At 44.0% G+C, this 15,366-nt stretch overlaps 1 protein-coding gene across 3 annotated transcripts in view; it reads left to right on the top strand.

Annotated features, from left to right (window-relative positions):
- The window catches only part of CACNA1G (calcium voltage-gated channel subunit alpha1 G), a 146,883-nt gene that overhangs the window by 117,636 nt on the left and 13,881 nt on the right, over nt 1-15,366 (top strand). Inside the window, exons 25-32 of one of the 3 annotated variants that reach the window (XM_037914245.2) lie at nt 709-860; nt 4,393-4,502; nt 5,468-5,601; nt 7,413-7,483; nt 7,760-7,838; nt 7,947-8,068; nt 8,859-9,203; nt 11,971-12,111. In XM_037914245.2, the coding sequence (XP_037770173.2) occupies nt 709-860; nt 4,393-4,502; nt 5,468-5,601; nt 7,413-7,483; nt 7,760-7,838; nt 7,947-8,068; nt 8,859-9,203; nt 11,971-12,111 (1,154 nt within the window). The remainder of the gene's footprint in view (nt 1-708; nt 861-4,392; nt 4,503-5,467; nt 5,602-7,412; nt 7,484-7,759; nt 7,839-7,946; nt 8,069-8,858; nt 9,204-11,970; nt 12,112-15,366) is intronic. The other 2 variants (XM_043528379.1, XM_043528378.1) reach the window with 2 other exon arrangements.

Below are 15,366 nucleotides of genomic sequence, written 5' to 3'. Positions count from 1 at the left end.
GGGTCTGAAAAGCATGTGTCATTCCCAGTGCAACAGAGTATGGAAGTAAATCTAACAGTGAAATCTACAATTCGGTAATTGTATATAAATGGAGAATTATTTTTCTAGACATTAAAGTAGACTGATCAGTTTTCCACAGTATTTATTCAATGTTTTTCAGAGTTCTGACAGCTGAAGTGTCAAATTTTGTCTAACCCCATAATTCACTGCGAAGGAGATGAGATGAGTTTATTGCTGTCTCTTCAAATAAGACCAATAAATGAAGGGCCTGTGTTCTCAAAGCCATTGTCAATACCAATTTTGTGCAGTATTTGATTATTGAACGGGCTCTTCGGCTGCTGTTTTTGTCTATTTATTGTTTTTGTTTCCACATTAAGTTAAAAAAAAGTAGGGCTTTTTAATTTCTTTACAATGAAAGAGTTCCTGGAGCCCACAATAGTCCCAGCTGTACTCACCTCATCTCTAATACTAAAAGGCTGAGTATTGTGCATGTTACATTAAAGATGTTTAAATGGATCCATGTTGTTGGTAGCCTTGCTACATATTAAGGCTGGTAACATACCACCCAGGAACAAAACCCAAAGCCTTATTGTGATCAATGTGGAAAGCCTCAATTTTGGAGTTTGCAAAGGGAAGGTGAACTCATGTTTAAGAGACACAGAGTAATGAGCTGATCTGCCTCTCCACTCTTCCCGCCCCCCATTTCAGAAGCACAGTGTAAACCCTACTATTCCGATTACTCTCGCTTCCGGCTCCTGATCCACCAGATGTGCACGAGCCATTACCTGGATTTGTTCATCACTGGAGTGATCGGCCTCAATGTGATCACCATGGCCATGGAGCACTACCAGCAGCCGAAGGTACCGGGAGACAAGGCAGCTGGCAATAGCCAGTGATGGAATGGGGAAAAGAAATGGTCTCAGCTTTCACTGAATGCTAGAGATGGGCAGAACCAGGGCTGGTTTAGTTTTACAGAACTTCATCTATTGGGTGATGGTTTTGCATGATCAGCATTGCATGCCTTAGCCAGTGAGGCAATGTGATGGGAGCAGAGGAGTGGGAGTTGGAAGTTCTGGCCTCTGTTCCCAGTTTTACTGCTTGAGTCCTTAACTAGTCACATAGGGTAGGTCTCTACAACCATCCGGTGGTGTGACTGCAACACACGTAAACACAGATCAAAACTAGCGCAGGTATCAAATAGCAGTAAAGCTGTGGCGGCCTGGGCCAGATGCTTGAGTATGTGCCCAGGGTCCCAGAAGGGTGCCTCTAGCCCATGCTTCCCTGCTATTGTTACTTGAGCTGATGAGGTAACTTCCCTCTGTACCTCAGCTTCCCCATCTCTTATCCACCCTTTATAAATACTCTAAGAACATTAAAAAAACCAAACAAAACAAAACACCTACCATAGCAGTAAAAGTTGGGATGAAAATTCCTCTAGCCAGTTGCCAGTGATTTTTTTTTCTTGAAATCTTCTCTTTGACTAAGTGTTTCTATGGTAACAGTTAGTAAGAAGACTGTAATCTTTCTGGGTCAATTCCTGAAATCTTTACCCATGCAAATCTCCCGCTGCTCATGTCTACACTAGAAAAGAGGTATATTTGAACATACACGTTATAACTACAACCACCTTGCCTATGCTAGGATTTTAACACCTTATCTAACACTTATTAAAAATGCACCTTTCCTCATGGAGACATGGCCAATGGGAGATTTGCCTCAGTGCCTACCCAGTACATTCAGCAAGCAGATACATGTAGGGCCTGATTTTCAAAGGTACTGAATACCATTGCCTTCAGTTGGAGTTATGGCTACCCTGCATTTCTGAAAATCAGACTCTTAATCAATTAAGTGTGCCAGGCTCCTGTATCTTGGGCCTGTTCCGATGATAATAAGAACAACCTGTACTGGGAAGATGACTGCCTTGTGCCGAAGAAAGAGATGGAAATGGCTGCCACTGCTGTATAAATTGTAATTCTTTTTATTAGCTCCTTTCAAAATGAATACATGCAAATCACAATAAGGGTGAAATATTCTTTGAGGCTAGACAGGACCTGCATGACTAATGTAAATAACAAGTAAAGGGGAAAAAAGACGCGCACACACGCGCACACACACACACACTCCATCCTTCCATCCATCCATCCATCATAAGCTAGCCAAAGAGTAAAAGGGCACAAGCCCAATGTCTTTTTCCTTTGCAGGTCACCTTTAAATACACTGGGAAGCACATTATGAGATTCAGTCACTTTCTGATTAAATCAGTCATTAGCTAAGAAGCTTGTATTAGAATTACTCTAGGGCCTGTGCTTATTAAAGTCATTTCACAGCAACATTTTTACTTGTATTATAAAAACATTCATATTTTTCCCTTAAGGAAAGTAAAATTCTTTATCTAAGACCCCAATGTCCTACATGTACATAATAATGTAAGAATGAGAATAGTCACACGGAGGTGAATGGGATTACCTGCCTGATTAAAGTCATGCATGTGCTTACGTACTTTGCTGAATCAGGGCACAGGTGGCTAAATCCAATCTGGAGTTTGATTATTATCCTGGAGATGTTTAGACAGATAAATGTGCTTAAGAGCTTTATATCCAACATCATAATTCACCAGGATGGTGAACGGGATTGGTAATGGGATATGGATGGGAAAGGACTTTTGTCATCAGGACACCAGTCAAAATCCAGTACATATTGCTGCTGAGTAATGGCCACTTTACAAGCAATGCTGCAGTACAGATAGAGGCATACACAGTTTGAACAACTATTGGTCAAATTCTGCATTGGCTAATTACATTCTACCAGTGCAGTTTTGGCTGGGCAGAGTTAAACTCTTCTGCAGTGTTGCAGTAAGCTATTTAATAGCTGTGGCTTTCTTCCCCAGATGTGGCTGCATTTCAGTGACAGGTGAAGTGATTTCTCTTGATCGATATTTGGGGTAAATTGTGCCATGAAGCCACAATCTGACTGAGATGCATGAGAAGCTCTTGGTAGACGCAGTGCCTCCTGGGGAGCGCAGCTGCTGCCTTTGGAGCAGGTGCGCTCTCTGTCACCACGGAGCTAGCTCTGCTTCACATGAGAGCGTGGGACCAGCAATGGTGCTGGACTTGGACAATCCTTTTTGGCCAGTTAGACTGCGGAGGATTGCAGCACTGAAAGCCACAGCACCATAGAATCACAGGACAATGGAACTATGGCAGTGCTCAGCCCTGGTACAGGGGCAAAATGTGGGAGAAAGGGCCTTGCTCTTTCCCCATCATCCCTTTCCTGCCCAGCGATGGCTCGCAATCATGGCATTAGCTTGTGAAACGTCTGATGATCCTTTAAAAGGAACTGCCATGACCCACCTGGCCTTACATACCCCTTGGAAACACATTCAATTCTATCATCACCTCTTGAATTACTTAGCAATAAACCACGGGATGCCATGACCTCACTAGCAGCTTTCTCACCGAACTTTAATGACACAATCTTTCACGCCCTAGCTCGGGATCTGTGTAATATTACCCTCCCCCACATCACCTCCCAATGGCCCATACCCAGCTATTGCTGTCACACCTTTCAGCAACGAGAAAAATGATGCACATTGCTTACAAAGGAAATCTAAGATGCTATTACCGCTGCCCTCTTTTACCAGTATGACCTTTGGAATAAAACCACTTCCACCATTAGTTAGCAATCACCTGTGTAATAAGTGCCCTGCTGGCAGTGATGACTATCATTAGTGGCAAGGTTGTGACACAAGCAAGGGGAAAGAACTCGGGAATTCGATATTGTCTGATGTTTTATCCCTATCTTGTGCCTTGCTGTGAGCGCAAGGTGAGGCACTAGCCATGAGGCTAATTTCCTGTTGCTTGTGCCAGGATTTGTACAAACCTAGGGCCAGACTGCGGCTCTCACACTGGTGCACGAGGGCAGGTATGGTGCAAAGTGCCTTCCCCTGGCCTTGAACATGCAGAGCGCTAGCGCACAAGGCCTTTGCACCACTTAGGCCCACGGATGCAACAGTTCCTTGGTGAATCACTCTCATCTAAATGGTCCTTAAGTGTTTTGCAGACTACAGACGGCATTGTTCCCAGCGTCGAGCAGTCTCAAGAGGGACCTGAGTAGTGCATAGGCTTTGTGCAGGCCCTCTGCACAGGGGTGAATTGTGCAGGGGCTGTGCACAATTGCAGTCTCTGCACTCACTTAAATGCAGGGACTTCTCCTTACTAGTTCCTCCTGGGACTGAAGGGAGCAGAGAGAAAGAGGGGCCATAACCCTGATCCCCTCTCCTTCGTCAGTCATCAGTTATTTTTTATTAAATGCATAATTCTGGTGAAAACAGGATGGCAGCAAAACTGTCCAGCCAAGTCAGCAACTAACCTCAGCTTTGTATCCATGTTCCAGGTTCTTGATGAAGCACTGAAGATTTGCAATTACATCTTCACTGTCATCTTTGTCTTGGAATCTGTTTTCAAGCTGATTGCCTTTGGGTTTCGCCGGTTCTTTCAAGACAGGTAACAAAGCTTAAATCCTGCACGTCTGTGACAGCAGCAGGGACTCAATAGATAATGGGCCAAATTCAGGGGTGATGCAAATCAGGGCAAGCTACTGCTTTATATGCCTCTTGCTGACATTCTTGCGCCTGATGTGTAACTTACGTCACTAGTGAATTTGGCCTTGAGACTTCCTTAGGAGTTGCATAGGGTCTAAATCTAACCCTGAGTTCTTGTTATATCATGAAATGAATTCTCGCCTTACCAGACAGCTGGCAAGTCTGATCTTTCTTCCCACTGTGGACTGGATAGAGTTGTCCTGGTGAGATCAACAGACCAGGAGGAACTGCAGACATTGGCCTCTGTTGGCTTAGGATGAGCTGTAACTGAGTTAAGATATTTATACATTTAATATTGGCCCCCTTCAAACCTCTGACCTCGCATTTTTCATCTTCCTCAAGTCAAATGTCAAGAGCATTGGATTCATGCCAGACTTCTTCCCTAGAGAAAATCATTCCTCCCCAACTTCTAGCTAGTCTGACATCTCTGTTGTGCTCATCCTATCTATCTAACTCAAGACTTTCTAGAGGGCCTTTCACCGTGATATAATCTTGGTATGTTTCCTTCTGCCCAATGTGACTGTGTTACAGTGACTGGACATTGGATCAAAGCCTGCAGTTCTTACTTGGACACAACTCCTGTTGAGTTCAGTGAGAGCCTTGCCAAACAAAAGGCTGAATAAAGTTTGTAGGATTTGGCCTAATGTCTGAATCATCGGGTATAAGCCCAGTCATGGTTTTATATTTTCTTTGGCGTTGGCTGACTCCATAATCTAAAAATAATGGTTTTTGTGCAACTCCCCTCAAAAAAGTTTCAAAAGTTTGTGTCTGTGAGCGTTAGCACCACTGACATGACTGGAATTTGTTTAAAACAAACCAACGCACACTGCAAATACTTCAGTAGATGTGATTTTGTGTTGTCTTCAGATGGAACCAATTAGACCTGGCAATAGTGCTGCTGTCTATCATGGGTATCACTTTGGAAGAGATTGAGGTGAATGCGTCATTGCCCATTAACCCCACCATTATCCGGATAATGAGGGTGCTAAGGATTGCTCGAGGTAAGACGGAGCCAATGTGAAAATCATTTTTATTTGAGGTGCAGTGAGCAGTTCTGTCCAGGACATGACTGGGAAACCACTGCATGCCACATGCCCTCCTTAGTGCACTTTGTTCTGGCATCCACAAACTGTAAACAAATAAGAGAACAAAAGAAGGGGAAACATCGCAGAAGAGCCAAGGAGCTGAGCCAACTGGCCATGCATTTCTTAAGAGCACTTGCAGATCTAGATCTTCTTAGAAAAGAGAATCCACTGTGAATTTCATTGATGGGTGAACCTGGAAAAGCAAACTTTGGCATGCTCGTGAAATCAAGTATGTCTCAAGGATCTGGAAACTAGATAGGGGTTTCAGGGCGCAACACAGCCATAAGCTAGAGAGTTGGCAATTGATTTAAAAAGAAACCCCAAGATGGTTAATAAATTTCATTTCCCTTTTCACGTGACCTCTTGGTATTGTGTGAGACAACGTGTCTACTTTGCTTTGTATCCAGATGTACCCTAGCGATGATGATGATGGTAATACCTACTGCATCTCTGAGGCTTACTTAGTTAGGGTCTAATTTTCAGAAGAGCTGAACACCAGGAGCCCCAACTGATGTCAGTGTAAGCTGCAAGTGCTCAACACCAGGGCCGTCCTTACCCATACGCAAACTACACGGCTGCGTGCTGCTCCAGCAGCCAGCCCCATCCCCGGGCCAGCTGAGCCAGCCAGGAAAGCTGCCCCCTCTCCACCTCTTCCCAAAGCCCCCAACCCTGCTCCGCCCCAGCCCCGCCCCCACTCCACCCCTTCCCCTGAGCTACGTCCCAGGGGACTGCAGCAGGGGTCGGGCGTGCCCCACACTCACCAGACGAGCTGGGGAGCGGAGCAGAGCAGAGAGGGCTGGAGCCAGGAGGGCTGTGTAGGGCACCACAATATCTAGGGACGGCCCTGCTCAACACCTTTGGAAATCAGGCTCCAAAGTTTGTAAAGTGCTTTGAGAGCTTCATTATTGTCATGCCAAGTTATTATCATTATTATTATTTATTCTAATTGGAACAAAGAAAGAATGGAAATAGATGAAATGTAGTTGAAGCCAGAAAGGAAGCCTCAGAAGAAAGGGAAACGTCTGTCACATTAGGTACATTTCAAAAGGAAAAGCATATGCAATTTCCACCTGGAAACTCAATCTTACAGACAAGGGCATGCAAAGCAATGCCTGCGTAAATCAAACATGAAGGTAGGCAGCCGCGGAACTCAGAAGGTAGTTAGTCCAAACCAAGAGGAAGGAAAAAGAGATCCAGGGATGGTAACTCAGAAGGATATTTTCAGGGTTGTATATTTAGTACTGGATTCAAGACCCAAATAGGAGAAAACCCTAACGGGCCAAATTTCATCCCTGGTATAGGCCCCACTGAAGACAATAGGGATGAATTTGGCTTCCTATTTGTTTAGCTGTAAGCAGAATTCTAAAGGAATGTACATCTGGTAGTATCTTGACCTTTCTAAAACTGTTTACTTCCCTCAGCAGAAGAGACTGTCAGGAGAAAAGGTCATTCTTACATTCCTAGCATTGTGTCAACATTACCCAATTCAGAGAGAGCGAGAGAATGGTGATTCTTTCCCGAAGCCTCAAGGCACCCGATGCTGCTAGTCACAGGATCCTAACAAGCATCTGGACAATCTAGAGCTCTATAACGAGGCCTTGAGCTTTAGTTGCTAATGGAGAGCATGTGACGTGATTTCATGCTTGAGGGATCTTCCTCTCTCTAAAAATCTGTGTCTCCACAGTAATGCTGCAGCAGTAATGTTATGAACCTATCATTTTCTGCAGTGTTAAAGTTACTGAAGATGGCTGTAGGGATGCGAGCCCTGCTGGACACAGTCATGCAAGCACTGCCTCAGGTAATTCATTGCCTTCCCAGAAAAATCTCATCAGGACCAGAGCTACATTCTTATTGCAGAAGGCTGCTCATGGACCGTCCCCCTTATTTTTGTCTTCCTCTTGTCATTGGAAAATTGCATTTCCCATTAGAAACTCAGTCTCAGATGCTATCCAGGTCGTATCTCCCCTCGGGCGGCTTAACTTTTGTATGAAAGAATACGGGGAGAAGCAGGTCTGGAAAAAAATCAACTAATGTTGTTGTTCCCCTCCACCACCATTTCTTTTTCTCTTTCCAGGTGGGGAATCTCGGTCTTCTCTTCATGTTGTTGTTTTTCATATTTGCAGCTCTTGGAGTGGAGCTATTTGGCGACCTTGGTAAGTTCTCCACAGACATAGCATTGCCGGAAGCAGGAGGAAATAGTTACATAGAGGGGGAATGTGAGCGAGCTCTTGTCTAAATGAGATTCTTCTGATTGATCACAGAATGCGATGACACTCACCACTGCGAGGGGCTAGGGCGGCACGCCACTTTTAGAAACTTTGGGATGGCCTTTTTAACTCTCTTCCGGGTCTCAACAGGAGACAACTGGAATGGGATAATGAAGGTAAGAGATCCCTGGAGAAGGAATATTGATGATCATTTCTAATCTTACAGGCTGTCTGTCACTGTTTCAAACCAATAACAGGGATCAGCTGGGGCACTCAAGCTGGGACAGCCCCTGCACTTGTTGATTCGGGGCCTGGGCATTTTCTCAAAGCAATTCTTTTTCCTCTTGCCTGACAGCGCCTGGGTTTGCTGGCCTTCAGATGCATTGTAAGTTCCCAGGCTTTTCCTGAGGTGGTGGCTTGAGGACAAGGAGGGCAATACAGGGAGTTTTCTATGACATTAGTTCAACTGAGTAGCTTGTTTTGTACAGGGAACTAGAGTCTCCAGTAGGCTCGTTATTTTTCGCTGGAGCAAATAACACAACTGTGCGACTGATGAGGTCTGGGTAGGTTAGGATAGTTGCACTTTAGCCTTGCAAAATGGCCTTTCAGAATGGAGAATCTAGGATAAGCCAGTCCTCTGGGAGTATAAAGGAGCAGACAGGCGCCACCTGTTGGAATGCAGTGAGACTAGTTGGTGTTTTCTCTGAGCCTGTGTGCAAGGCAGTATTCCCCTCCAGTGTCACACCTGACTCCAATGAGTGAGGTTTTGCTGGGGGGTCATTTGCTCATCTAGACAGATCTGAAAATCGTCCGTGAAACTAGTCTGATCATCTGTGTGTGCTCAATAGACGGTTAATCCATTTGGGCCTTATGCGGGAGCACTGAGTGATCGGATGGCAGGATCAGGCCTTCTTCGGTTAACTGGAGCTTCCTCAGTTTCCATAATCATTTTCCCCCTATCACCAGGACACGTTGCGCGACTGCGACCAGGAGTCCACCTGTTACAACACAGTCATCTCGCCCATCTACTTTGTCTCCTTTGTGTTGACGGCCCAGTTCGTCCTGGTGAACGTGGTAATTGCAGTGCTCATGAAGCACCTGGAAGAGAGCAACAAGGAAGCCAAAGAGGAAGCAGAGCTGGAAGCGGAGCTGGAGATGGAAATGAAGACTATCACCCCAGGCCCAATCCCTACTTCGGACCTCTTTGCATGGACAGGCGGTAATGGTGGAGAAAGGCCTGAGAGCCCCAGAGGATGTACCAATCCTATGCAATTCAAGGTGGATTCTCAGCTCTCATTATTTTATCCTATGGTGAGAATCTCAGGTGGAGGGTGAAGAGCAGGTTGGCCTGCATATTTGCTAAGGGAGGATATGCACGAATTCCAGTGAAGGAGTGAGTGTACAGTGCATTGGGGAGTTGTATTCCTCACTATCTGTTGACTGAATTGCTGCATGTTTTGATAATCTATGCTACAATGTAAAGATCCTGACCCAGTCTTCGCACCAGATTGTCACTTCTGCTCAGGTGCAAAGAGCTCTGTGTCTGTTCTAGTGATGGGCCCAAGCCACAAAGTTCAGATCTGGCTCCAAATTTGGGGGATGTTCTAATCCAGGGTTTTGGCTTGTCGGGGCGGGGGGGGAAATAAAATTTTGCTGAGTTTTTTTTTTCTTTTAAATGCTAAATAAAATGTATATTTTATATAAACTAAGTTTAATATTTATCCCCTCTCGGAACCAGTGCTCCCAGGGAAAAGATTACTTCAATAATAGGAGAATCCTCTGAGGGCTTGATCCTACTCCCATTGAATTCAATGGCACAGTTCCTATTGACTTTAATGGTGCAGGCTCTGGGCCACAGTGCTGTAGCTGATGGTACTACACTGCTTATATTTTTGAGCTATAAATGAGTTCCACTGGTCTCTCAAAAAAAGTTTCTGAATGGGGACTGGGTTAGTGAGGGGATCCAGACTTCTCCATATTTAGTTAGTGGGGTCGTGAAGCACAATTACATAAACATAAGAATGGTCCAGTCTTTATTCAGATGCCCAGATAGCTGCAAGATCTGTAATTGTGTTTCATGTTTACACCCACCTATCTAGCTCTTTTTACATATAAAATAGAAAACCTTGAGTTTCACATGAGTGAATGAAAAGACATCTATTTGCCCTGTTTACAAGGCAAACAAATGTAATGAGTATTCTTATGGCTGAAAAACTCATTTGTGATCTTTAGGAATGAAGACAGAGTAAACTCTAAACTCACGTTCAGTTTCTAAGCCTTTGGAAAATGTCTCTCGCTATTAAAAATCACTGAGGTGTGAGATGGATCCCAGAGCTGTCCTGACAGCACAAGGCAACGTGATTCAGGGTAATGAGGGGGACCTCATTGGTAAATTACATCTTACTGCTTACTTACAAAGAAACACTGTGCCTTCACCCCCCTTAGTCCCCGCCACGCCCCCATAGACAGACACAGCCACACCCTCTGAGCACATACTGCACACCGCAGCTTTTGTGCTTGGGGAGCGGTGGGCTTGATTGTGCCCTGTTTGGGTGACACTGACCAGTGCAGTACGTAGTCTCAGAACCTAACGTTCTCTCTCAAGCAGAGAGCTGCAATCCTGCCCTGCTGCTGTGTGGTGAGCAAGCGTATAGACCACATCCTTTCCTCCACACTTGAGCATCCCTGCAGCAGACGGCAAGATTTTCTCCTTTATCTTTTCAGTCTGTTTGGTTCAGTCTGTTCTAGGATTATCCTACATTGATCTTATTCTGCATCCTCTAATATAAAATAAATATATATATATAATATTACAGCTAGTATGGCCAAACAGTCATCTTCAGCATAGTCACAGATCAGTAACCAAGCTAAGCAAACAAGTAGGTGGAGAAGCGAAACAATCAGAATTATACCATCAGCTGTTTGAGAGGCTTTACAAATTTCATTTGGCCTGTCTTCTATTTGGAGTGGCCATGGAGGATGTTTATTCCACCCTCTTGTATATTTTCCAGACTCTATTCATTGCTCTTTCCACCAAAACAGATGCTTTGAAAACCTCAGGACGGTTTTATTCTGAAATAACTGGGATGATTTTCTTTCTTTCCCATCAAAATCTCCACAAAGAATCTGGTGTTTGAATACATGGTGGTAGAGGAATACAGTTCTCAGAATGCGCTTCTGCAAGGTCATGTGGTCAGCATGCGCCTTTGCTTGCATATTCCCTAGAATATTTGTATTGCGTGCCATTTGACTGTAACAAAGGTCCTCATTTCATTGTACATATTGGCTCTTCCCTGCACAAAAGGGACAACTTTTAAATGACCCCTGTGCTGTTTGTGAAAATTATATGTTATCATATATAATATTTCTGCTGTATGCACGAAGGCCAACATTTTTAAAGGTGGGAACTTGAAGTTAGGAACCTAAACCCATATTTACCTAACCCAACCCACCTAAATTAGTGGCCTGATAGTCACCGGTGCTGACCATCCACAACCTCCATGGAAGTCAGTGAGATTGGAGAATGCATGGCACCTCCAACAGTCAGGCTGCTTTCATTTCTGTGGTGCCCAGGTATGGATTTAGGGGCCTAACGCTAGACTCCCATGTTTGAAAATGTTGCCGTTAAGTGTTTCATAGACGTCTTACATCAATAGTTTCCTTTAGAAGTTCCCAGTAACAAGCAATTGGAGTCTGTTACAATGGCCCTGCCAGACTCCTGCAACTCAGAATAACTAGTAATGGTCGTTCAGGGTGGGAGTAATGTCTGAAGATGGGCCCAAGCCTGAAATGTCCCACAGTTCCCCGGGGCATCTGGCTTCAGTCCTGTCTCTAGTGATGTCTGAGAAAGCTTCTGACTGTGAAATTACTGCACTGTTCTCTTTCCTCCTCTATCTCATCCTTTTCCTTCCTGATCATTTCTATTACTGCTAATCTCTCTCTGAAAACTATGGTTTTCTTCTTCCTGTTTTCCCCTGTCCTTTTACTCTCTCCCTCTGTCTCTGTCCCTCACTTTCTCTCTCTTTCTCTCTCTTTGGCTTGCCTTATCCTTCTGCATGCTATACGGCACCCCTCCCAGGAAAGACACTTGTTTGATACCATATCACTGCTGATCCAGGAATCTCTGGAAGGAGAGTTGAAGCTGATGGACAACCTGTCAGGCTCTGTGTGCCATCATTATGCCCTTCCAGCTCCTGAATATTACAACTCTGAGAAACAGGTTAATATTCCTAATTTCCTGCACAGTCTCTGTCCAAGGCAATTTGACTGAGACCTGTATTGAAAAGATAAAGTTGGGGGTGGGGTTTAATCGATACTAGCCATAGGGATTTTGAAGCCTAAGTCATCAGGGCTATTTTATGGGAGGGCAAGTTAACTTATCTCTGTTTAAGATATTATATATCCATGCTAGAACAAGTGTGCAGGATTTAATCTCCCCTCCTTAATGTACTAAATCCAAAGCTAAATTTCTCTATATATGAGTGGCCTTAGGATGATGACCAAATGTAGCCCAGATCCTGAGATTGGATTCATGCGTTGCAACTGCACAGGTGCCGGGATCCAACCGCGCAGACTGGATTGTAGGATGGGAGCTCACGGACCGGATCAGAGGGTAGTGTGAAGGGGCATCTCTCCATTCTGCAGCAATGCCCATTTACACTCCAGCCCCATATGTCTCTCTAAATAGGCCTCTTGCGAGTGGGTCCTGATCTCCAATCTGAACCCAATTCGAGAAAGCAAGACAGCACTTTAGCAAGTGCTTATATCCCAAAGAAGTCAGTGAAGCTTGGGTATATGCTTAAAGTTAATCAGGTACTTAAGTGCTGTCTTCAGTAGGAGTGGACTTAAGCATGTGTGTAAGTGCTTTCCTGAACTGGGGCCTTAAACTGTTAAAATAATACCACTCAATTTTTTTAAATTAATGTAGTTGAAATAAAATTCCTGCTTTCTCCTATCCATTACTCCTTAGGGCAAACACTTTTTCGTATGACATAGGCTAATTCAAATACCCTCATTTTTTATTGTTTTCATTTTGACTGAGCGAAATCCAATAGTGCTGTAATTTTTGCTAAAAATATCTTATCTTTATTTTATCAGATAAAAATATCTGAAGATTTCTTATTAAATTATTAGTATATTTATTTACCAGCTCATTGAGTACTATAAATTATTCAACTTTTCTTTTCATTAGGCAGGGAGAACAAGTTTGGATACCATGAGAACTGTACCTTTATAGATTTCACAATATTGGGATAACTTTTTACCCCCTAGTTGTTAATTATCACTTTCATTATGCTGGGGATTATTAACCAACAGACAGAGGTCTCCCTTAAAACCTGTGATGGAAGGGACAAGCTAGCTTTGTTACCTTTTCTGTTTCCTCAGTCCTGGGGACTGCTGAGAGCTTGTATGGCTGTCCACATAACTTAGAGCAGCTTCGGGGCTGCTCTAAACTATCCCAACTAATAATGGCCCCCAAAGGTCCATTACACCAGCCAGGAATTACCTGCATCCAACACATACTGGCCACATCCCCTTTTTCCTCACCATGACCTTAGACTGTGGAGGAGGGCCCATAGAGGCTGGCATAGATCTACTAATATCAGTCCTGTGCCAGCTAGGAATCCATCTGCCATGCTGGGGGAGTTCTCAATGGCCCTATTAGGGCGTCTCTCTGGCTCGTTTGTGCTGCCTCAGTGGCAGCTGGGTTCTAGTGGACTCAGGTGTGCAAGAGCTGCAAGTGCCTCTGATCTACATTTCCTGGTTCCATCCACAACCAGAGACAGAAGCTCTGGGATACCGTGACTGATGCTAGAACAGCTCTGCCGCTGGCAGTTCATTGTATTCCTGACTCCAAAGGACACACTGGAAATCCCACCAGAAAGCCTGTCCAGTAAGATTGCTAGCCAGCCCTGTGTCACAGATTCAGAGGGTGAGAGGGTTTGGATAGAGTTCAAAAGAACAATCAGTCTCATGATTATCTCAGCCAAATCTCTGAGGTTCATCCATCACTAGATTTAATCAGCCCCAGGTGAAATAGTATGATACCATTTCCAAAAGCAGGCGTGTGGGAGAAACCAACTCTTTGCGAGGTTGGATATGGCAGGCTTCGGTCTCCACAGCTTCTCTTGAAAGACGCATTGCTGTGGAAACAGACTGTTTGAACGCTTAAGATAAAAGTGCTAATCCTTTGAATTAAGAGAGGAAATGCTGACATACCGGGAGCCCTAGAGGCAGCACTGTGGACCTATGTCTTGATGTAGAAGCTGTAGTTGTGCATGAATCAGTTTTATATAAGGCCTATAAAACACTCCCTTCGCTAACCACACACCCATAGAGAAGTACGTGACAATCGGTAAAACACATATCCGGTTTGAGAGAGAGTGCATAGAAAGTCAAACCTACGCTTTAAATCCAGCATCTGGCTTTGAGGCTGCTGACAACAGTGACTCTGCTTTGTTAGGAGAACACTGCCCTTTCTTTTGGGCAGTCTAGACAGCCACCTCAAAGCACAAAGCAATGACACATTGTGCTTCCCATTAGATGGTCGTGTGTGCCTCAAGAGAGAGCGCCCTCCACTGAAGGCTGCATGTTTTGCTTGATTTTTTTTTTTTTTAGAAAGGACTAACCCTGTCACTGACTTGCTGTGGCCCTGGGGAAGTCACAGAGGGCAGATTTTCAAATATATTTAGGTGTCTAAAGATGCATATAGATGCCCAATGGGGTTTTCAAAAGCACCTAAGTGGGTTAACTAAATCCCATAAATGATTCAAAGCCCATTAGTACCTGATCCAAAGACCATTGAAGTGACTGGGAAGAATCTCACTGACTGCAGCCGACCGCGGATCAAGACTTTATGCCTCAGTTTACCCATCTGTAAACAAGTTATGCTACCTGCCTCACATGGCAGAGACTCAATTCACATTTGGAAAGTAGATTGAGATCCTATAATGAAAGTCTCCCTAGATAGGTGTCATTCTTTACACTGCATTAAAGATGCATACATGAACAGCTGATTGCATCCTAATCAGATGATTTTGGTGTCGAGGGTATCCCATGAGGATCCAAACAAGATAGGCTAGAGTCAAACACAACTGCAACATCGCCATAGCATTTAAGGATAGGAGATATCAGCGAAGTTTGGAGGTTCTCAATGCCTCTAATAGTTAGATGTCATTAGAATAATAAAAATACATATTTATCTACATACTACCTAAGCTACTGTTACTTTCACTTCCTGTTGGTGTTGTGAGGATAAATACATTAAAACTTGTGAAGCGCTTTGAAATCTACTGATGAAAAGCATTATATAAGAGCCAGGTATTATTACTCTTATTATTCCTCGATTTGTCACATAGAAACCAGTGTTTCTCACAGCACCTTTAGTGTACAATTGTAAAATCTATTGTGAGTTATTTGTAAGTATTTAAGGCTGAATGTAATGGGTTTTCTTACTCCATTTCCTTACGGTTTT

This window comes from Chelonia mydas, chromosome 14, assembly GCF_015237465.2.
Source record: "Chelonia mydas isolate rCheMyd1 chromosome 14, rCheMyd1.pri.v2, whole genome shotgun sequence".
Lineage (NCBI taxonomy): Eukaryota > Metazoa > Chordata > Testudines > Cheloniidae > Chelonia > Chelonia mydas.
Note: the sequence above shows the minus strand (reverse complement) of the source record. Positions and strands in the feature narration are given on the sequence as shown.